General features: G+C 41.0%; 1 protein-coding gene across 3 annotated transcripts in view; it reads left to right on the forward strand.

Annotated features, from left to right (window-relative positions):
- The first annotated feature begins 14,331 nt into the window (after positions 1–14,331).
- The window catches only part of cntn3a.2 (contactin 3a, tandem duplicate 2), a 46,185-nt gene continuing 35,591 nt past the window's right edge, over positions 14,332–24,925 (forward strand). For 2 of the 3 annotated variants that reach the window (XM_085146487.1, XM_085146488.1), the window contains exons 1-3: positions 15,321–17,952; positions 18,692–18,827; positions 24,642–24,817. In XM_085146487.1, coding sequence (XP_085002613.1) covers positions 17,751–17,952; positions 18,692–18,827; positions 24,642–24,817 — 514 coding nt within the window. In that variant the 5' untranslated portion in view covers positions 15,321–17,750. The other variant, XM_085146489.1, reaches the window with a different exon arrangement.

The raw sequence follows: 24,925 nt of genomic DNA on the forward strand, positions 1-24,925 counted from the left end.
CGCACTTTTTTTCCCTCCACCTCATCCTCCGCTTGTGAGAAACTTTTTTTTTTTTTTTGAATGACAGCCAAGAAGTGCGGAGTCAACAACTGCAACAAGTCTCCACAAGGTCTTTCTTCTATTTCTGAAGCTTCAGAGGTCAAAGGACAAGCAGCGAGTCTGTGTGTGTGTGTGGACTGTTGTCTGTCATATATCGGCACCTGGGCTTGGAGTTAAATATGCGCCTATAGAAAACCTTGGGAAATATTTCTGTCCGCGTGTGCGTGCGCGCGAGTCTGTGGCACGTCAATCAATTGAGGAAAAAAAAAAGCCCTAGCCCACGGGTTCGTCACTCCCACGCATACTGTACCTGCACACACACGGGGCGCCCATTTCTAATATTCAAAACAGTTGAGCCTCTTTATTGGTGAATTCAAAGCACAATTACTGCTCATTCATGCACGTAATTGCCCTTTCCCGATATATAAAGAGGGTGAATGGCTGCTGAGTGGACCTTACTGTCCCCATCGACGCATATCAACCATTTTACCTGTTTGAATTTGAAGTCGATACCGCTAGAGAATACAGTTGCCCAGTCCTGCTCTTTTTATGTCCACAGAGTGGATGTAGGTTAAAAGGTTTGTACAGTATTAGTCCACACCCACGTGCAACTGATATCAGCGTAATAAGTGAATAATAAGGGTTACAAATGCAAATAAAGATGGGCTGTGTGTGTCAACTGTCTGCAACCATACAGTTGACAGACACTGTCGCCTGAAGTTGTTTTTCATGAGCATGAACAAGAATGTGAAGTGCAGATATGCACTGACAAAACAAAAATATACTGTTTACCCTCTGCAAACATGAAGCAGTAGTTTTGAGTTAAGTCCAAATGAAATGTATGAAAACAATGTTTGTTTGATTTTTAAGTCATATAATAAAATCACTAAGGAAAACGTGCCTGGTATAAACTGAATGTCAAGTAAATTTCATCAGGATCCATTAGATGCAACATTTTAGACTGTACTTATGTGACAAAATGACATAAAATTTACATGCAATTAAATTTGTCAAATTCAGCATTTTGGACAGATTTATTTATTTATTTATTGAGTGTGTGGAATATTCTTTGACATAAACACAAGTGGACAAAGGCTATTATAAGTACTAAACTGCAGGTTGTGTTTAGATGTTTTTGTTTTTTTTAATTTAAAGTTTCCTCAAATTATTAAACTTTCGGATTCTGAGCATTTTAATCTATCAGTTACTTTGATTTAGGCAAATTCTAGCATAAGACATGATTGTTGTGACGATGCTGGGCTACGTCATTTGAGTCCTGTTGCATAACAATAAATGATAAATTTCAAAGTGTGCTAACAGGACATTTTATTTTAGTTCTTTACACTTTAACACAAAAAACTGATCAAAGCAGTGTATACATGTAGTTCAAGCTGTGCATCGGAATAGCTTAGAAAGGAGATTTAAGTGGCATTGCTTGTACCAGAGTGGGTCTGAGTATCTCTACGGTGTACAGAGAATGGTCCAAAAAGCAGAAAACATCCAGTAGGCTGCAGTTCCCTGAGAGGAAATGTGTTGTTGATCCCAGAGGTAAGAGGAGAATGGCCAGACTGCTTCAATCTGATAGGCAATATTAACTCAAATAGCCACTTGTTACAACCGAGGTATGATGAAGAGCCTCTCTGAACTTAAAGGGCATCAAACCTTGAAGCAGATAAGCTACAGCATCTACACAAACTGTCATAAACAGTATGAAAGCATGGATCCATCCTGTCTTGTATAAGTGTTTCAGTGGTGTGGGGGATATTTTCTTGGTACACTTTGGACTTTTCAGTACCAACTGACCATAATTTTAATGCCACAGCCTACCTGAGTTTTGCTGCTGATCACGTCCATCTTTTTATAACCACAGTGTACCCATCTTCTGATGGCTGCTTCCAGCAGGATGTCACAAAGTGCGGATCGTATCAAACCGGTTTCTTGAACACGACTGAGTTCACTGTACTCAAATGGTCTCCACAGATCTGAGTCCAACAGAACACCTTTGGGATGTGGTGAAACAGGAGATTCACATCACTGATGTGCAAGCCCACAAATCTGCTTCAACTGTGTGATGCCATGGACCCAAATCTCTGAGGAATGTTTCCAGCAGCTTGCTGAATCTATAACTCAAAGAATTACGGCAGTTCTTGGTACTAGCAAGGTGCACATGGTGAGTGTATGTTGCATTATACAACACATGGTATAGTATATGCTTATGTCAAGGCTGGGCTGGTGTGAAGGTATCAAAATTTGACCGTCACATCACACAGTTCATGTCATCTTTTCTTTTAGTTTTGAAGTAGCAAAGACTTTCTTGGATATTTGTATAAAAGATGAGCACCCAGTGCCAGATTTAATAATCTGATTGATTTGTTGATTGCCAAGCATGTTGCGTGACCCTGCACACAGAAGGTTTTGAAGACACCTGGAGCATTTAACCAAACCTAAACAGACAATAAATCAGTTTGTTCATTGTGCTCATTTTGCCATGCACATGCTAAAAAAAAACCCACGCTATACAATAAAAGTGTTACTATATGCAATCTGCATAGTGTTGATGCATCATTGCTGTTGCTAAGAGTTTTATATTTGCAGGTACCTCACTGTGTCCTTGTGACAAAACCAAAGTTTACACTTCTAATGGAAACACGAATACGCATGTTATAATTTTAAAACATTGATCTCAATCTAGTGCCCTTCATGAAGTAAAAATAGAGAATAAAAAAGACAAAACAGCACCCCGATCAATAAGAAGAGAAGAAAATGGGGCTCTTCACTTTCAAGTTTGTGCCACTCTCTGTTCCCACAAGCACTAAGCTCAATCGTGGAGCTATAGAGAAGTAGCTTACATTCCAATTACCACTCAAACCAGCAGTGAACACTGAGTCCTGAACCTTGACATCAGCCCCAATTGAGAGAGGCACCAGAACACTGCCAGGACATCACACATTTTCACCCATTATGGGGCCATTGTGCTGCACTGACCTGTAATCTTGACCTCAAGTTGTGTTTCTCTCCATCTCAAAACACTTCACTGCAAATAAGCGAGGGCTGTTGATACCTCTCCACATCTGAGTCCGTATAGACCCAAGTACTAATAATAACATTATTTCCAATGTATATTTTAAAAAAACAAAAAACAACGCTTCACCCAAGTCGAATGCTCATTATTCAAAGTGATAAATCTGATAATTTTGCATTCTTTTAAAGGATGTTCACAATGGTAGGTCACACTGTACTCTGCCTAAGGTTTTGACTTACAGTGGAAACACACGGAATATATTCGACAGATAAAGGAGTGTAGAAAATGTAGTTGCCATGGAAATCTACTTATATTTGATTGGCGGCCTTTCCTCCTGCGGTGTAACAATGCCCCCTAGTGATATCTTAGATGGCTCTGCACACCGGGGAAGCAGAGGCACAATCCGAAGTCGTCTTATTCAGTAAGTTCGGAAAGCTTTCAAATCGTTTAACCAGACCTTTTTGTGCATGCGTGTGTCTGTGTGCGGGATACAAGCATTACTCCTTGATGCCATCTGCGGTGACGGGCATGGAGACGCAAACTGGTTAATTAAGATGAAATCTGAACGATATCTAAATGAGATTTAACGCTCTTTCACAGACTCGCTGCACCTCACTGGGTGGACTTTATCTTAGTAGAAAACCATGTTTTCCAGAAGCTGCAAAAGCCCTTCCGTTCCCGCTGTTTTAGCCTTTGATAGGTGGGAAATTCTGGGTTTCGTTCTGTTCCCACTGGTCTGTTATGGAAATATTTTATGTATTAACACCAGAGGGAGCTCCTGAGTTCTATAATCTTTGCCACACTGTGTGTAGTCACAGCACAGACATCCAGGTGTTAAAGCAGCTCTCCAAACTACTCTTCTTATCATTAATTACTATTAAGGAAGATATTTTGCTGCTCATCCATCTATTTAAAGAGGTGAACACAAAGATAAGGAATTTAGAGATATATAAAATATATACAATGTTATCAAAAAGTAAAAAAGAAACAAATAATTAAAAAAAAAAAGATGTTGGTGCAGTAAAATCACAGACACTAGAGCTACAAACACACTGGCTAGTCATTTGGGCAGGCTGGGAATAATAACAGTGTTTCAGTGATTATTCAAACCAAAGCGGTATTGTTGCATACATTATAAACTCTTCAGGTTATTAATTTCTTTGTGTTGCAGATCACGCTGACCTGCAGATGTCAGGGATTTTTCTGATATACTATAATGCAGAAGCCGAGGGGTTCCAACGTGTCAGGTGACTGAGAAAGGAGAGTCACAGTGGAAGACAAAGGTGTCGGAAAAAAGAGAGATGTGTCTCATACTTACAAAGAATGCCTGCGCTGTGTGGGTATTTTAATGACTGCTCCTTTTGTGTAGACTACACTGTGAGCATCATGCACAGAAAAAAAAAAAAGAAAGAAATTGAGATAACAACCATGCAGTGGGAGCTACATGGAGACGGACCGGGAATAAATGTTGACTGATAAGTGCAGTCAGAGGCAGCTGCCTTCATTTATTGACTCAATACCCAGGAGTGCGAATGTGTGCGAGAGTGCTGTAATATCAGTGTTGCTGTGCAATACGAGAACTTACATCATCACCACTTAACAATATTACAGGCGGTTCATAAGATTATTGGTCCCCAGGGGAAAAATTAAAGTTGATACGTTTATCAATATGAACTAATACAACATTTATACGTTGTTTTCATATATATTTATAACTAGCGTGTTGTCAGTGCACCAGAATTTAATCCTAATACTCGTTCAGCACAGACCTTACACTTATTATCCAGCATGTTAGCGTCATCGTACCCTTTATGCTAATTAAGACGCTTGAATAATTCATGGGTTTGACACCAAGATGTCAAGCTAGACAAAAGCATCAGGAAACAGATGTGTTCACCCTTAACCGGCTAATGACTGGCCATAAAAATTGGAGAGCCAAGCAGAAATGCCGTTCGCAGTGGCTGTAATGATCAAACTTTGCAAGTTTTTTTTTAACCTATTTCTGGCTCATTTGTCTCCAATGTGCAGCTTAACACTTGAGAATTGCATCGTAGTCACTTGTTACCAGCTGTTTGAGGTTAATTGTAACTCCTCATTTTCTCGAGCATGCTGAAGAGACTGTTTCGAGCGCCACATGTTGTGTGTCGATGTTGGCGTTTAATTGCGACCGAAGTACATCTCTGGAAAATTTGGTTTTATGCTCAAGCTGTTAATGCTCCCAGCTCCTTAAATGTGCTAAATGCAGGGGATCATCGTGTCGCTGGGAAGTACCGAGTGAAAACACGCGCTGAGAAGAGACTATTGAAAATCCATGAAGCTGCCTGCTGCATGGATCCTTACATATCTGAATCTCAGTCACCCGGGGTAGATCTTTTCATTGAACACTTGAGAGCAATGTGTGAAGGCAAACAGCGGGAGCGTATGGGTGTGTGTTAGGTGAACACTCGTGATGTGTGTTTCTGTGTCGGAGATCTCTCCGAAGAGGAAATGGATGGTATAGATGCCTCGCTTGGGTGACATTCCCACTGTTTGCTCCATTATATAGCAGGGTTCACATACATATAAGCCCGTAATGCTCTCAAAATGAAAGCAAACACAGCTCCAAACTGCCTTGTTTTCTCATGAAGGAGGCAAACATTTCATTTAAGGAGGCACGCTACGGGACCAAAGCAGCACATTCTCGGTTAAGCAAGTTGGATGAAGCTGGAGACAAAAACCTTGTAACATTACATTGCCTGCAAATAGGTCTTGCTTCATTTTCATAGCACTGAGCCTTCTTCTCTGTGGATCCAAAAATAAACAATTTGCTTGTAAGTTTTATGTAAGTACAAAACAATAAATATTAATGCATCAATTTGCTCTTTTCATTGACCTCGTTGCATGAGCAAAGTAAATATTGACTCTCTACATAAATGTAAACATGCACACAACCAAAGAACGTGTAATTGTGTGCAATTTTTTTTTCTCTGTGAGAGGAAATCTGACAGCATCATGTGAGGAAGCCTGACTTTGTTGGTTCAGTAACTTTACTGATTGCAGATATCAGGCAGCACAAAGTGAACACTGAAAACATCACCTTCATAGGTATTAACACATGCACGCATGCGAACACACCCATATAAGATGAGTCAATGGAAAGCTGGTGAAATGAGAGCTAAAATATTTATAGGTCATGAATATTCAGCTGAGACTGCTTGCGTATAATGCCTTCACACCAGAATACATTTTAAAATATTTATGGCTGCCTAAATAAATGGGACTGCCGTACAACCTGAGCGTGGGATGTATACATGAGTGTATACACGCGGTTTATGAGACTTGTCAGTCGCTACGGATACAAAGAGTTTCATTGTCTTAAAAAAAATTTGTTAGATCTGTATATCCCATTCTTAATGTCACATAAAGTCTGAAAGCAGAACAGACTGCCTCTCTGAAAATTCCTAACACGTGGCGAGTTGTCCCATTTAACAATTTTCTCTTCTCACCCGTTACCACACTTAACACCTCCCTTCTCGTCCCCTCCCCTCTCTCAACTGAAACGAAAGCATTAAGGCAATTTTGACACGGCTATCACTTCATGTGTTGCCATTGGCAGAGTTTATATCTAAATCAGCTGCACTGGAAATGCCTGTTCAGAGTAGCATGAGGACGTGGGCAGTGATGTCTCCTGCCACCTGCTCTTTTCCCAGTGATGCTGCACAGCAGTGAGAGGCTACAGGCGTTAAGTCTAACTCTGTCTGCACCACGAGTTTAGGATTTAGGGACCTCTTACCAGGACCGTAAAGATACAGAGAGATGACGATAATGATGTCAGCGCAGTTTAATCTTGTCAAAACTTCAAGGTTGGCGTAGAGATAGTGATACTGGCTATCAATAAACTACTGTAAGATACTGTGGTGGCTTCATCTCTGGCACTGGGAAAGGAGTGTAGGCTATTAACTGTGCAAGCTATCAGCTGCAAGGTGTCAGTTGTTACAGACCACAAACACTGCGAAAGGGCCCTTGAGTAAGGCACTAAACCCCAAATTACTGCAGGGGTAATGTACTGCTTAAGAGACTTTTCGGCGTCTTTGTGCCTCTTTAAGCTGCCTTATGCTGATTGAAAACTTACTATAAAAACTGAGATTGTCAGAACACTGTTACACTACACCAGGCAACACTCTTGCTTTGTTGGTTGGTTGTTGGTATTCAGCTTAAAAAATGACTCACTTGTGTGAAGCCGGCTTTTTTTTTGTTTTGTTTTGTTTCGTTTTAGCAGTTGTCACTGCTAAAATTTCTGGGGCATCATTCGAGCCGTGAAATTATATAATACACCAAACGGAACGTCACAATAAACATATTGAACGCTATAGTAAGGTGCACCAGCAGGCACAAGTACACCCTCTGCAACAATCGACTGAAAACACTTAACAGGACAGTTGCTTAATGACACTACAAACCGTATCCTCTGAATGACCATTGAGCTGAAACAACACCTCCCATGGTCTCCGGCACATCTAATCATTAGGAATTTTCCCAAATTTGTCTTTACTTTGCCTTTGGTGTGTAAAAGGAAAATAAATGTCATCTAGAGCTGCAACTAAACAGCAGTGTTATCAATATTGAATATAGTTATACTTCATACACTTACCTTGACATCTTTAACAAGGCAGTGTAATGTACAATTAGTAGCAATTTATGGTACAAAACAGTATCTCTTCTAAGTGGTGCAAAATGTCTGTCTATGTGATTATCCCATTTCTATAAGCTGTATTTCTTCTTCTTGGAAAGGAGCATGCTGCTGTTTACCATAAGATATTAAATTTATTTCTGCTGCCTTGTAATAAATGAATTGCCTTCATATGCATTTCCATAGATAAACAGATGCATTGCCTTTCTTTTTCTCGGTACACCCCGTGTCAGACCTCACAAGCTGGTTTCTAATTGCAGGTGTTTTCTGTAGGCAAGTGAATTTCTTATTGAAAAAAAGGCGGATTTATCTCAAAGTGGATCTTTCCCTTCTTGATCCTCCACAGCCGTGGAACTGCTGTATGCAATAAAAGATATGCTGGCCAATTAGTCTTCTATGTAAGGCTCTTGAAAGGAGCCTAGCTAGCTAATGAACTAAAGCTACCAGAAATGCTAAAAAAAAAAGAAAGAAAAAAAAGGCTGTGTTAGTTGATAGCAGAGAGAGAAAGAGCGAGCCCTCCCTCCCACAAAGTGGCTGTGTGATATACGTTTAAGTGATGTGAAGAAAACACCCAAGTTGCTTTAGATTGACTGCTGTAAAGGCGAGAGATGTTTTTTGTGTCTGGATGTATTACCACACAGAACAAATGGATGTAAAAAAAAAAAAAAAAAACAGGAGGAGGATTGATGTTTTTTGTGAAAAATGATTACATAAAAAAGGTGAAGATGATATAGGTTTACATATTTGCAGCAATAGCTGTTAAATTTTTCATGAAATAATAAAGTATGCTACAGTGTTGCCTCCACTCCCGACAAATGACAAATTGTCAAATTAAATTCCATTTACGAGTGACAAATTGCCTTCCTTTCTACCTCTATGTGTGTGTGTGTGTGTATGTGTGTGTCCCATTCATGCAAGAGCCTTTACTTCCCAATCTTTGAATGCATGCATTTCCCCCTCACAGCCTTAAGAGATTCTGTCAGGTGTGCAGTCAGGATTTGAGCAATGTTCTATGATCAAGAAACATCATAATTAACATCTTAAATCCCATTTCAAGTGTGTGTGTGCATGCGCCGGTGTGTGTGCGTGCATTTGAGATTTCCTGCTCTACTTTGTGGGAAATTGCTGTGTTTCGCTGTCTGTTAACCAACCTGCAGAGTGAGCAAATTAAGCAGTGATGTTTTTCCTCTGCAAAAACTGGGTTAAACATGGGGGTCGCTGCATTGTGCGATAAGCGCACATCTTGCAACCGTTTGCTCTTTTCTTTATGCTCTCGCGCAAAATTAAACAAGACAGGAGTTATAAGAGAGAATTTACTGAGTCTCCTGAATGGTTGAGAAATAAGACCTAATGACTTTTTGCAGCTTAACACACGCATTCAAGGCACAATCCTCATTGCCATCATACGCACACACACACACGCACGCATACAGAGAAGAAAGTAATACCTTTAGGGGTTTGCTATTAAGATGGTTAATCCACGAGCCTCCAGAGGAGCAGGATAAAATATTCCTCAAGGAAGCTTTTCACAACAAGCTCCTAGGATCAAGTGCATGAATAAATTACAAGCCTAATTAAAGGAAATGTCAAATGGCTGCTGTATGGAACATTATTAACGATGTTCTGGACATGTTAAAGAAACCTGGGCCTGGAATGAGGATGATCAATGTAAGTTTAATGGGGTTTCTATTAGACTGAGGGACTACGAGGCTTAAATAATATAGTTAGACTTCACTGAAGTTCAGCGAAGATATTGACCCATGTGTTTGTGTTTGAGAGGAAGATTGGTAACGTCCAAAAGGGTAACCTGATTACGGTAGTATAAGGAAGAGGGCGTTCAGTGTTTTTGTCTGAGAGAAAGACACGGACAGATAGAAAAGAAGAGAGTGACAGAGGCAGGGAAGTTGTTTATCTGTAAGAGCGGGAGAATGTGACTAGAAAGAGAAGCCGAGAGAGCTGGAACTGGAAGAGAAAGCAGTTTTCCTGCAGTCTTTGTCATGGGAAATGCATCCTTTCACAATGAACCAAAGCTGTCAGCGGATGCTTATCAAGAACACTCAAACATCAGCCTTCTGCAACTCAGTACCTACAACAGGCCTTTTCAGTGGGTGAAACAAACTTGAATCATAGTCTAATAAGTTTTCTTTCTGCAGCTCGAAATTTCTTTCAGACGACTTTAGAATCAGTGCAGTTTAAACTTTCATTTTATCCATAGATTTGGATAAAGCAAAGAGAAAAAATAATGAGTGGAAAAAGTAAAACCTACTAAGGAGCAGTGAGCAATAAATCCTGTTTTAGAGGTTGGCCAGTTTTAAAACTAGTAGCAAAGGCTGCTGGGAGTTAACCAGTGCCTGAGTGCAATTATATGTTAAAAGCTACAGATTGTTTAAATCAGCAGAGCTGCAATTGAATTTTGTATTTTCTACCATGAAGTATGAATCATCTCTGTTTTTCTGTGTTCTGTTATATTAAATTTATATATGCAGGTCAGAGTTTAACTCTCTGTGGGTCGGCACTTGTGAGAGTTGGGCAGTGCGAGCACAGGTTTCTCCTGGTGCTAGAATTCAGTGGCAAAGACAATAAACATGAGTAAATCTTGGGGTGTTCGATTGGAGAATATTCAGCCTCTCATTTTGTCTCATGTGACCATGATGTCTTTTATTCGTGGGTGAAAGGATCGTTGAGTTTTTCCTCCTGTGTGTCTGAGGAATAGACTATATTTAAAGGATAGACATAGCCTTGGGCGCTGTTGAAAAATAAATAAATAAGTCAATGCAGTCCATGAACAAGTGCCAGCAGGGGATGACTCCTATGATTGCAAAATCAGGTGTGATCGTATAGAGGTCTATGAGGCCATTTATTCTACTTTTTAGTTGATTTAATGCCTCATTTAACATCTTACTAAGAAGCTCATAGTCTGAGTTGATACGTTCAAGTATTCTTCGATACAGCATGATGTTCATCCTGGAAATTATGTTCATATTTACCGTATGAACAGGGTTGGTTTTCTTTGGTAGGGTGACCATATTTTGATTTCCAAAAAAGAGGACACTTGCCCCAGTCGTGAAGAAGTTTAATAATACTGTTTGCTTAAAGAAAATTTTAACATATTTAAACGCTGCCTTCTCTGTGCGGTTAACGAATGGTGAAATACAAAATGTCATAAAGGCTTTTACAAGTTAACAAGTGCAAAAAATAACTTATAACCCTCTGGAATGAAATAATGATACAGAAATGATGCCTCATCTGTATTAAAAGAATTACCAGTACTGGGATGGTACGAGGGAAATTTCTTTTGTAGTTCATCTGAAAAGATGTACTTTTTGGCATCTTTTAAACATCATCAGGCGCGTTGCTTCATGCTGTTTGTCCCATCTGTGAGCTCAGAACAACCACTCACAAAGCAGCAACTACGGGATAACGCCTTCGACGCTTATTCCCTTCCGATGCTGACGGTAGATCAAGGAGACCAGCGGACAGGCTGCAGGCCCAGATGTACTGTCTAAATCGGCTGTCTCTCACCCTTTACCCACCTCTGTTGCTTGTCATGTGTTTCTTTGGTGTATTAAGAGTTTTTTCATGTGCTATGTGCAGAGGTGGTTTTTTTCTGTTCTCAACCTGATCTCCCTGTTGGAGCTCAGTCTGGGAGGAGTTATTTTTTTTCTCCTTATCTTTCCTCATGGGGTGCATTTTCCATGGTTATACCTCTCTGACCTGTCTTCCCCATGTGATGTTTTGTGTAATGTATGTATGGTCGGAGGGTAAGTTGGCGCCGCCATTGGGTGCAATAGGTCGGCAGCCTTATGAAATTTCCCCTTGTGGGACTAATAAAGGTATATCAAATCAAATCAAATAACGTCACACATATAGGTCCTCTTTAGGCCTATAGGAAAACCCAGACATTTCCATCAATCTTTAAAATCCCCCTGGACATACGGACAGAATGTTTTTAGACATACTTTGAAACACATTTAGTTTTCGACCTTCTCCTCCGGAGAAAAGAGGACGGTTAGTCACCCTATCTTTGGGTCATACTCAGCATGTCTCTTCCTCCAAACATAGTGGTTCAAGTTGATGCCAAAGAGCATTTTTTTTGTTTCATCTGACACTGAGCACTGTCTCTGAGGCCTTCTCTGAATCATTTAGATGTTCACTTGGAAACCTAAAAGAGATCTGTACATGTGTCATCTTGAGCAGGGGGACTTTGTGGATGTTGCACGATTACTGCCCACTACAGCATAGTGTGCTACCAGTGCTGTTGTTAGTGACTTTGGTAGTTTTGAACAAATCCACAACCTTTCTCATGATCATCATTACCCCATTGGGCAAGATGCTGTATAGAGCTCCAGACAGAAGGTCAAGGTCAATTTCTGTTTCTTCCACCAACAGTTAGCAGCTTCTTACCAAGCTTCTTGCTGCTAATCTTTTAGCCCATTCCACCATTGTGCAAGTCTACAGTCTTGTCCCTGACGTCCTTTGACAGCTCTTAGGTGGTGAATATTAAAATGGAAATTGATTACATGGAGAGGTGTGTAGTTTAGTCAATATCTATAATTGATTGATTGATTGGAATCTCTGTGCCACATGGGCACACAGCCAATCAGCAAGAGCCAGAATTCTGGCTGGGTTGCAGTGAACCAAAAGCTTGTTTCATTCAATGAGATGCAAATCAATTTATAACTTTTGTCGTGTGTTTTTTCTCTATTTTTGGTTGATATTATGTCTCTCTCCATTAAAATAAAACTACTATAAATAGAGAGTTCATTTCTTGAGCAAACTTTAAAAAGTCAGCAGGGGATCAAAAATTATTACTTTAGCCAACTTTGCAGCTTTTAGTTTATGGAGTCTGTCTTCCATCCAGATCTTCAGAGTGTAGTGGAAGTTGTATGTCTGAGGGTGTGGAAGATTCGCTGTCTCTATATTTTATCTATGCTGTCCATGCTGTATCTCCACAAAAGCTCAGGTGAACTATCATATTGTTTTTAATAGCTTTTAACCACGGGTTAGGGCTCCATTACATTTCCATGACAACCAGGTGCTTTTTCTGTACCGTGATTGGTACTGTGGGAAAAAGAGAGGTTCAGTTGTACCTACACCACACCACTCCAATCTCATCCCATCAGAAACTAGTTTGAGGGATGTCACTCGGCCTCCATGCATGCCCCAACTGCACACAAAGGAGAAGCCACATTGACATATTTTGGAGTAATTTGAACACCCCACTCTGCCATGTTTTCAGCCACTTACAGCTCATTACATTGGTTTTCTGGTACATGTATACTTGAGTCCTAATGGCTCTCACCAACCCCACATATTATGACAGGTAGCCACTCCTATCTCAAAAGCTTGCACAAGTCCACCCACCTTTATGCCGCCTGTTTAGCGTAAAATAGAGGCTTGTTGAAATAAACAAGTAAATGATAAAGAAAGTTAAAAACAAGGCAGAGCAGAACTAATTTGCTTTTTCTTCTTTAACACTTTGTGACCCCTGGTGGTAGAAAATCTGTTCTTCCTTAAAGAAAATAAATATCAAGAACAAAGAAAAACAAATAAGTCATAAAAGAAGTAATAAGTTTGGTCCTATTAGGGTCTTTGAACATTTGAAGTTTGCTGAAAATAGGACAAGTAAAGTCAATTATTAGGTAGGCTAAAAGCACAAATTAGCTTGAAAGACATTTAATTCACTGTCTTCTCCCTGCAGACCTTGATTTGGAAGTGAAATCGCTCTTCCTCAGAGAAAGAAAGGAAACAGACCCGAGGAAAGGCAACTGACGAGTAATTCCTATTAGACAAACACGCAATGTTACAGAGCAAAAGAGCAAAATTGCAGATTATCCCCTGATGTTTGACAAAGTAATTATTCTCTTTAACAGAGGGTCTCTGGGGTATTATATACTGTTTCTATATTTAGATGCATTAAGCTTTTCTTTTTATATTAACCTATAAAAATCAAATGACAGAGAGAGCACAGGTGGAACTAATAACATTACCAAGTGCTACTGCAATAAATCACTCCAGCATGATGCAAAGTAACTACACAAATAAAATCAACCTTTTTTTTTTTATAACTGCACCTGTGCGCTACCTATTACAACATGTCAAAATATCTGCTCTGAGACAAAGGCGGACATATATTTTCACTACAGGTGTGAGAACAAAAATTCTGTTTTGGACATTGTTAAGCGAATAGTTCGGCACGGTTTTCAAAAACTCTTTCAGAAAAGATGTGAATACTGGATGAATGAGTAGAGAGAGCCAGCAGCTTTTAAGCTCGTTTAACACAAAAACAGAAGTGACATGTTTAAAGCTCAGTAATTAACACTTTGTCGTCTCCTTTGTTTAATCTGCACAAAAACGGCAGCGTAAAAAAACACAAGTTGCTGCTCCTGCCTCGTTTCAATCTCATTGTGGTTTAGTTGGTTTGGTGCACTGTGTTACCCCTAACCAGAGGCTCTCTGCCTCCTCACTGTAGCTTCATTGTTAATGGATAGAGATCTATCTATCTATCTATCTATCTATCTATCTATCTATCTATCTATCTATCTATCTATCACTTTTGGCTTTTTGTATTTGTACACTTTTACACATTTTTTCCTTATTTATTTGTCTAATATGTGTCTAATTCACTCTTTCTCGCAGACCCCTGTGCTTCTGTAACATGTGAATTTCTCCCATTGGAATTAATAACGTCTGTTTTTGTGACTTTATCACTCTCAAATTAAAGTTTTCCTATGCATGTATAAATTAAAGAAGTCTGACCCCGTGTACCAAAATAAAAGAAACTTCCTGATACTTGTTTAACGCTACTTGTCATTTTAACTGTTTATCCAGGTTTTGTGTTTGTTTTCTGATGAATGTTTTCTGTCATTTCTAAACACTACACAAATAGGCACTGTGGGAGAATTAGCTTAATTTAAACTAATGTCTGTAGGCTGCACGTGTGCCAGGAGGACTGTACCAAATGAAGACGCAGGGGGGCGCAGTTCCCCGCCAGGTGCGCCTTCTTCCCTGCCTCCCTCCCCGCACCACCTTCCCATCCCATCGCTGCACGTTCTGGCTGCTTTATCGACCTTCTCCCCGCCGTGCAGCCCACTCCTCCTTCCTTCGCGGGGAGAGCGGGACTCTGACGCGCACAATAAATCATCCTCGCGAGGTTCCTTTTTCAAGCCCCATTTCATACTTACTCGCACTGGAGCGCAGACACGGGCGAGAGTCAAGCCTCGTAACTGTGGATGTAGCAAATGTGATTCAGCACGGCAAACAACGTGGGTGTTGTGCGTGCGAGCGCGCGCGCGCGCGTGTGTGCTTTTTCTTTTTTTCTTTTCTTTTCTTTTTTTTTGGTGGGGAGTGGAGGAGAAGGAGGAGGAGGTGGGGAGAGAGCAGCGATATGAAACGCGTGTGTTTATGTCTCCTTCGTTACCCGTTATCTGTGACTGACCACCGGCTCAGTTGCACCTGTACGAACGACCTTGCAATTGCGACCGAAATTCTTCTAACGAGGTTTCCATGGAGGAGCAGTTTGTCGTTTTATCCGTGAGGGCTGAATTTGGTTCCTATTGGTGTCAAGATATTTCGGGATAACAGGTAAGACAGTGTGTAATTTATATAAATAGCGACGGGCATGCTGTTGCCACCACGTCGGCCTGTTTTTATGCTGTTCCCGACTGCACCGTCCGCTCCTAATGCCTTTTATTTGAGAATAATTGTTTGTTTTAGACTCGAGCAACGTGACGTGACCTCCCAACTGCGGCCAATTCCTGCACACTGAGCAGGCTGATTTATTATTTTTTTTAAAGAGGCAATGTAGAAAGAGGAGACTTCTTTTTCTTTTCTTTTTTTTATTAAGGAGTTGGCTCCAACATGCCTGCCTTTCTTTGTCAAAGTGATGTAAGGGGTGCAGTTAGTCACAGCCTGACATTTCAGCCCCCTAACCGCTCCTGTGGTACTTACCTGGTGTGGTGCCACACTGCAGCTCACCCCGTGAAATAGAGCTAACCTACAGGCCAAAGACCAGTACATTTTTTAAGGGCTGAATGGGGCTTGGGTGGACTTGCATGCACTAAAACATAGAAGAAAGAAAAGTAAGAAACGTGTAATTACGGTTCTTTTGGCTGTATTTTAAGTAAAAAAAAAACAAAACAGAAAAACTTCAGAAGTATCAGCAATTATGGGCTTTATCCTTTATTTGATACACTGAGTGCAAAGGTGTACACACACACACACACACACACACACACACTCAGTTTCTACCCTGCAGCGTTCACAAGGTAATTGCGTACTTTAATGCCACAATGTCAGCTGAACAATCTGTGATGAATGCAGCTCAGGCCTTCAAACTAAGTACACTCCTACTCTTTCCAGCTGGGCTGTTTGTTCAGTCAGCATGTTACTTGGATGCAGGCAGAGTGTGATGTAGGTGGTAGATATGTGTTTATACATTTATTCTTTTTTTAAGTGTCAGTTAAGCCAGTGGTGTATTTGTTCCAGAAAGTACCCTTCTTGATTGAGACCGATCCCTCCCCCAAAGCTTTCTCACCACCTTCTGTCACCATCCTGTTAGCACCATTATTGCAAGCAGTGTGAATGTGTGCTTGTGTGTGTGTGTGTGTGTGTGTGTGTGTGTCTGTGTCTGTGTGAGTGGGTGGGTGGGTCAGCTTGCATCTGTGTGTGGACAGCTCTATACAGCATGTGTTACACTGGTGTAATTCTCTAATCCTCCAATTTGCATTTTTAAACGATTTATTGAATGTGTAGGGGGAAAAAAGGAACACACGTAACTCAGAGCCATCCCTGTAAAACCCCGCTGCAAATGCAAACCATGCAACATGCGAAGTTGACTGTACTGTAATACCCTCCATACCAATTCTCAGTCTTGAGATGCCAGCACTTTGCACACTGTGGGCCTATTACTGAGGTAAGGCATGCAGGAGTCTTCTAGAGAGGAGGCATACCAATCCAATTTAGCAGACTTTGGGAAGGGGGGGGGAGAAAACATGAAAGGTAGGAAATAAAATCTTGGCTGAGACCCCCACGTGTTTGATTTGACAAACAATTAGACCCTCCATAAGTAGCACTCTGAACCAGACTCGCCTTGGGATTAGACCACAAATGAGCCGCACGTCACAGCTTATGTCTTCTAAATGGAAAGTGAGGGTATGTGTGTGTGTGTGTGTGTGGAGGCTGGCTGGCTGTTACATGTGTTTCGTACATGGTGAGAAAGCAACTTTAGTGTGTAGGTGTGTGTGGGCTGTGTGACATTTAGCAGATTGATGGTATTATCTGCCCCTGCCCTTAATACGACCGCAACACCTCTTGAAGAAACTTGTATTTTCAGACCCGACTTATTCATATACGCTTCCCTTTTATGCGTGCGCAGAGTAATATACACAAATCTTCCCATACGCTGCGCACTCGTAATATGTGTATGTGTGTGTGTATGAGACCGCTCCCTTATTTGCTGTGTTATTGCCTGCTCGTCATTGTGTGTATGTTTGACATTTTGTAATTGCATCATTACGCGCTCAGTCCCCTCCTGCAAGAAGCGCGCGCATCGCAATTTGCAACACATGCTACAAGCAGTCAGACTCTTGCCCTTGATTACGGACCTGGGTGGAATGGCTTCCTCATCAGGCTGTCTTGATTCACCCCAGCATGTGGGAAGACACATGCTGCTGTGGGTGAATCTAATTGATTGGATGGCACCCAATTCCCAGGTCCAAGTCTCCTCAGGCAGCCAGAGAGTGAATCTGTCCAACTGAAGGATGAGCCTAGGCGTTGGTTGCTCCCCTAATAGATTGGCGTGGACTTCCTCCCATATGCCTCTGGTATCACCCTCAGACATCTCTGGGTTCAAGTTGGCCACACTACAGGGCGCAAAGCGACATTGCCTGGATCATTGCTGATTAGAGATTTGAGGGCTATCCGGCACCAAACTGTTCCTCCAGTTTTACAGTGATTATGTTTCCACTGACAGAAAAATTCTGACACTTCCCCTGTCTTAGCTTGATAGGTGATTAAAAGATGTCACGCTGGCAGTGGTGGAGTTTTTGGTATTTTACAAGGAGATTCTCGTTTCAACAGGTCAAGCTCCTCTCTCTCTCTCGGAGAACACAAGTGCCATTTCAAAGCTTATTGGATGAAAGTCTCATTTACCCCTGGCTGCCAAATATGACGTTGCCATGGAAACAGCTTCTACTGTTATCAATCATCGACTGTTTGACAGGTAAACTACCTTTTTTTTTTTTTTTTACGGGTGATGGATTTTTGGGGGGGTTTCTGGTGCGTGCGCACGTGTGTGTGTGTGTGTGGGTGTGTGTGTGTGTCTTCACGTTTGGACATTTACAGCTGTGGAATGAGACAAAAATAGTGTCAGAGAGGATGATGGCTCAGGTTTATAGGAGCACTCTGCAGTATTGGCTTCCACTCACAATCCAGACACAATACTCTCACTCTTCGTCATCACTTTCGCCTGATGATGAGGCGTTTTACTTTTCTTTTCTTTTTTCACTTAGTCAAAAACATTTAAGTAACATAAAAAGAGAGCAAAGGTTTCCCCTTCTGCTGGTAATGATTTTCTATGAATATAATCATGTAATGTTTGTATTTACCAAGCATAGACAAAAGGTTTGTTAGTAAATGATTAAAAACGTTTTCTTGTGAATTTGTTAAACTAGAGGTGTTTATTTTATTTTTTTTAATGCTGGTGCAGTGACACTTTTAAAATGACAGAAATGGCATCCTGGTACCGGGGAACGCTGTGAGAAGTTCATTTTTTAAAAATCTATTTGTTTGCAAGAACACTTTGCAACACCTGCAAAGATATGAGACTCGCTTCCCTGTTTTAAAAGCCTCTTTATGACACTTTTCCATCTAAGAAAAATCAGGTAATAATGGAGTCCTGACTCCATTACAGTGATTTCTATTCTGTCTTCATGCTCACGCTGGAACTGTGTCTCTGTCAGATTGCCTGGACAGTGGATCATTCCATGGTCCGAGATGGAGAATGGAGCCGGGTGATTTGTTCATTCCCATTGATTCCATAGAAGAGGAAGCTACTCTGACTTGTGACGCAAAGGGAACACCATCTCCTCAGTACAGGTAGGAGTACATTCACGTTTAGGTTTTTTTTCTTCAGGTTTTCAAAAATGTTAGTTTGGGGTTTTTAAAATGGGTGAAAGACTTATTTAGAAATCACTATTTGCAAGATTTCGTTGGGTTTAACGTAGCAGTCATTTATAAGAAGTCGAGCTGATTATCAGCTCAGCTGATCTCAACGTTCGCCAACATCAGCTGACAGCCTTGCCGATGCTCTTCCATACATTTAACTGGCAAATCTCACTTAGGACACACTATTAAAGCTGCTTTAGCCTGCCCACGTTTGCCTCATTCCCCAATGTTTACACCTGCAAGGCGCTTTGCAACCCGCCTTCACCCCATCACTTTGTCTTGTGCTGTACCTGACTTATTAAATGTCCCATCTATAGTCACTGATGCATGACTCTGTTTTGTGTTGCTCACTTCCAGCTTAGTACATTCATTCACTCATGGGAGTGAGATGCCAGAACACAGCTGATGGAAATAAAGATCCAGAGTCCTAACTGAACTGCAGTTCAGTTAGCACATTATCAACGCCATATTGCTCTTTTGTTTAAAATAACACAGGCAGACTTGTTCTCCACCTCATAAGCGGTTACTTGCACTTTCTCCACTCTTGCGCTTTCATCACCGACGGTATTTTCTCAACTGTCAACGTCAAAAGAGGAGCTTGTTTAAAGTAAATGATTAGTTGAGCAAACATAAAAGCTGCATTGAGACATGATCGCAATCTAAATGGAAAAAGAAGATGAGGGAAAGGAAGAAGTGATGTACTCATCTGGATATTCTCAGTGACTTTTTACCCCAGAAAAGAAAAGTAATACAGATGCAGACACCTTTTTATACTCCTGGCTGCTCCCAGCTTGCCATTCTTGCAAAGCCAATTTAGATTATAGTTTTCATGTGGAAAAGCAAGCCGCTTCTATTAATTTTCTCCAAATTAGACTGAAATGCACATAGACACTCTGTGCAGCAGTGTCATTATGGCTTTACTAATTCATATTGACTAACACACCACCAATCTGCCTCTTGTCTTACCAGATAGTATCTTAGTGACACATGTGTAGCATCTTAATGATCGTCTCTTCTTATAAAACACAATGAGGCCGATGCAGGTTGCTAGACACCGGTTGGCACCAACAGACATTGATTACAAGTGTCTTTGGCGTTCGACGTTGGAATTACTGCAGCACAGCCGGCGCAGATGAAATGAATGACAGTGGTGTGGAGTATGTACATTCATTATTTCAGGCTCTTCACATTCCCCATCTAAGACCAGGTATTTCCATGTACTGATTAAAGGTGAGATGAGCATGTTTAACGGGGTGTCTTGTCACACTGGCTGTGCTAGGCTCTGTATGCCCTCAGCACCTCTCTGGCTCCTCTCTTGAAGTGTAAATGGGCTCACACTGCTCTCTCCCATCCCCCTTCTTCTCTTTTCCCCCTTTTCCCTTTCCTCTGCCACTCCTGTCACTCACAGAGATATGAGACTTTCATACTATGCGCACAGCCCTGATTTAAAAACTCGTGGGAGAAAATCAGATCTTCTATAGAAAAGCATCGTTGCCGCTGCAGGCTATAAAAGTTACACTGTGTGAGTGTCTTAAACGTAAACAGAAGGTGACTTGTCTACCCTTTACTTGACCTGAGGTTTGAAGTCTGTGGCTCTAGACCGGTAGATCATCCAGAATACTCGAGTTTCTCTGTGGTCAGACAACATGTGTTCACAAAATGAGTTTCAAGCGGAGTAATTCAGTTTTCCAGTTGCCATTCAATCACCTGCCCTATGTTCGTGGCACCACTGAACAGCAGAGGCACTTCAGAGCAGGTCAAAAAGAGGTGAAAACGGTGGCTAAGGGATTAAGAGCTGAATGCAAGAGTGGACATGGACACCTACACAAACATGTATCACTAGTCATTCCAGCCCTTTAGGTATTCATCGTAAGCCACAACATTAAAACCACCTGTCTGATCTTGTGTAGGTCTGCCTCGTCCCCTCAAAGCATGGACGTGGGACTTCTGGGGAAGTCCTGTGCTGTCTGGCATCAGGATATTTGTAGTCGAGTCTTTCTTCGCCTTTCCGTCTCCAGCGACTTCATCATCTTGTTTATGTCTGTCTTTTCACACAAATGTTTCTGTTATGCTTCCCTTTCTTTGTAAAGGAGATATTTTGCTTTCTTTTTCAAAGTTATTTGATGTTTCTGAAACCAGTGGGCAGTTTTGCCTGCCACTTCAAGTTTCTGCCCTTTTTATTGCTTTGTTTCTGCAGCACAGACGGTTCATGAAGAGTCATATTTCATTAGTTTAAAAAACAAAGGTGTTATCGAGCGCTTGCTTTTTTTTTTTGTTCAAGTTGGTGGGAAAGCTGTCAATCAGGCTCTGGTGTCAAATAAACAACCACTCTCTCCTTTCCAGGATGTCCACATACACATATACCATAGATGTGAGAGCAAATTGATCTGCCAGTCTGCATTCTGTGTAAGCAATCTATGTGCAGCGCTGTGGAAATATTTCAGGCAGAGAGGCATTGGTTAAGTCACACACTCATTGTGCAGCATGATAAACGTGCACTGATCAGCCATTAAAACCTCCTCTATTGTTTAGATGCATCGAAACAGCACTGACCTTTTTGGGCATGGATTCAGGACCTCTGAGTCTAGCTCATTGGTAGCAGATCCTCGAGGTCCGCTGGGTTAAGAGCTCTTATTGGATTGGGCATCCCACAGATGCTTGAACAGATTGGGATATGAGCCCTCAACTTTTCGAAATATTACCTGATGGAGGTGCATGTGAGAATGCAAATGTCCCACGCAGTGGGTTCTGGTTTGCACAGATTGTGAGAACAGCACAGATAATACCCTGGTGAATGCACAGCTAGCGAGCCCTATGTGCTGCCTTGTGGACGCTCTGCACAGGAAGATCGCTACTCTAAACCAAACTGAATATTTCCAGCATCGAGAACATGGCTGGCACGAGCGATCTCCATGTGTACTGCATGTGAGAGAAGACGGCATCTTCCCAAGCACTCCCAACTTTTTCCAGAGTTAATGTGTGAAAACGATTTTTATAATACTCCCAAAATGTTCCCACCACCTTTTTTTTTAAATGCTGTGGAGCGCATTGCTCTACTGAGGCTGGAGGAAGCCACTGCAATTGTCATGAGTCTGCAACCATGTAAAGCATTAAAATAAAATCCACATGAATTCAGTGACGCATTTTAATGACCAATGTTATTCCAATGTTGATATTGTTGCACCTGATCGCTAATTTTTCTTTTTCTTCTCTCTTTTACTGGGAAGCGAAACATATATGCTTTTGAAAAGTCATCCATTGTGTTTCCCACATGTCTGTTGCCACTTGTTGCCACTTAAGTAAAGCAAGAAAGGAAGTGTGTTGCTAAGTGAAAGAAAGGGTTATGTTTTTTTCTTAAAGACAAACGATGAAACATTCTTGAAAAGTGCTCTGTCCTTGAACCCATCAATGCTCAGCATTTGAATAGCATTTAAAAGGAGATAGAGTTTTTGCGGTGGCGGGGAATGAAAATGAATAATGAGACTTGCTTGAATCAATGAATTAACCTTAAGTTTTTAAGAGTTATCTTAGGTGCTTCATTTATTTGATAGCACCGTCTTAACCTGCTTCACAGAGCTTCTTTTTTTTAATTCTTCTTCCTGCTAAGTGTTGGAAAGATATAATAAAGGGTGAAAAGGAGTTTAAAAGGCCTCCTTTGATACATTGAGCCATTGTTACCTCTTGCCAGGTGGTAATGTTTAGTCCTGATGAGGAGTCAAAGGTGGAATAATATCACATTATGTAAATCTAATGTGACAGAGACGAGGTGATTATGGTTAGACTGATGATCATTGTCCAGAATGGCTTCTAAAACCTTTGTCCTCCGCTCCCCTTAAATAGCGAAGGACAGCTTTGTGTATGATACCCCTAGATTAAACTTTAATGATCCCTGTGGGGAAAATGGGATAACTGCAGCAGCAAGTAGTAGCACAGCTAAATAAAGAAAAATGGAAAAAATACAACACAGTAAAGAAATTTGCACTTCAAGGTTTATACAGACACAAAGGACATCTGTTAGGTGAATAAATTAACGATATATGGACATGGCAGCATGATTACGGTACTGTTAGACTGCAGGTACAAAAAAATATGATAGTACGCTCTCTTTTAATCCTAAGGTGGTAAATTTCAGCAGATAATAAACTAATCGGGTCCTTATCAGCTTCTAAAGTTACTTAAATACAACCTCAGATGTAGAACAATATATGATATATTGTTTATTTATTTTAACAAAAATAAGCTAAAATGCAGAAACATTTTGGTTTCTGCAAAATGTTTCCGCATTTTGGTAATAACTATAACCACAATAACATGAATGAATAGTTTTTTGCGTGACTTTATCAGTTTCTCACATTGTTGTGGATGAATTTTGATTCACTCTTCTTTACAGCATTGATTCAGTTCATCAAAGTTTGCAGACTGTTGTTTATGCACAGCTCTCTTAAGGTCCCACCACAGGGTTTCAGTCAGCTTGAAGTCTGGAAGAGTTCATTGTCGACTCACTGACAGCTGGTTTGAGGTGTTTGTGCTGATATTCGGCGTTTGGTTTTCTCCAAATGTGGCACAGTGCAGTGTGGCCAAACAACAGTCTTGCCTGTCCACAGGACATTGTTTCAGAAGTCTTGTGGTTTCTGCAGATGCAGCTTTGCAAACTTTAGCTGAGCAGCCGTGTTATTTTTAGAGAGAAGAGGGTTTTCTCCTGGCAGCTCTTCCAACCAAGCCATACTTGCCTTTTTCTAATTGAGTTGTCATGAACTTTAACTTTTTATGCTAACTCAGATGTCGCTTTGAGGTTTTTGCAGGTCACATGTCTGACCTTGGGTGAATTTGCTGGCACTCCCACTCCTGGGAAGACTAGCAGCTGTCTTGAGTTTTTTCCACTTGTGAATAATCATTCTTACTGTAGAATGATGGACTTAAAATTGTGGGGGAATGTCCTTTAGACCCTTCCTAGTTTAATAGTCAGCAGCTTCTTCCAGATCACTGCTGATGTCTTTCCTTCTTGGCATTTTGCTAACACACACCTGCACTTTACAGACCAACAGACTGCCAAAAATCTTTCTTTTATAGAGGTGGTTACACTTGCTGATCATCACTTAATCAAGTGGACTGGATTAGCAGCACTTGGCTGTTTCTTATCCTCTTAATTCCTGGGGAATCAGTAAAGGTGTACTTAGTTTTTTCATGCACTGCTTCTGCATTTTGCTGGGGTGGGGATTTGTTTGGTTTTTTCAATATATAATGGCATGGCATAATATGTCATCATCTGTTTGTCTGAGCCTGTAGTAACCTTGTATCAACTTTGAATCAATTAATTTTCATTGTGTCCTGATGCACGAGCCTTAGAATTTAAAGAGGGCGTACTTTCTTTTCAAATGACTGCAAGCAAAGTTTATCAAGTTGATGCACAGAACTGTCCATAATTTGCTGGCAGTCACACATGTATCAACTCCATTGTCCTTAACCCTGAACACAACAGATTTGTTTGTTTTTAAGGAAGTTTAATCACAGCCGAAAAGAATCGTTGGCCAAAGTCCCAACCACAAGAGTTCATTTCAACTAGCAACCTTTTAAAATCCTCGGCACCATCGCAAATCACACCACATAAAGTGTATTATTCTTATTGCAAGTGAGTTACCACAGTGAATTGTGTTCTCCACTCACCTCCTGTCAGACCACCTTGGTTGGAAGGAAGAAGAGGACTGCGTGTTTTGCCAGGGACTGATGGTGTCTTTGCCCTCACAGATGGTCACTGAATGGGACTCTCATAAATCTGGGTCTGGATCGTCGGCGGCGTCTGTCTGGGGGCAACCTCATTATAAGCAGCCTGGACCGCTACCAGGATGTAGGGATGTACCAGTGTATGGCCTACAACACAGTAGGAGCTATCCTCAGCAGAAGAGCAAGTCTCCAGTTTGCCTGTAAGTTACAGTCAGAGTTTTAACTACAAAAAAGCACGGGTGTGTAAATGCTCTTAACTACAAATAATGCAGACGTGCACTAAAATGGAAGCGCTTTATTTGCAGTAT

This window comes from Neolamprologus multifasciatus, chromosome 20, assembly GCF_963576455.1.
Source record: "Neolamprologus multifasciatus chromosome 20, fNeoMul1.2, whole genome shotgun sequence".
Taxonomy (NCBI): Eukaryota; Metazoa; Chordata; class Actinopteri; order Cichliformes; family Cichlidae; genus Neolamprologus; species Neolamprologus multifasciatus.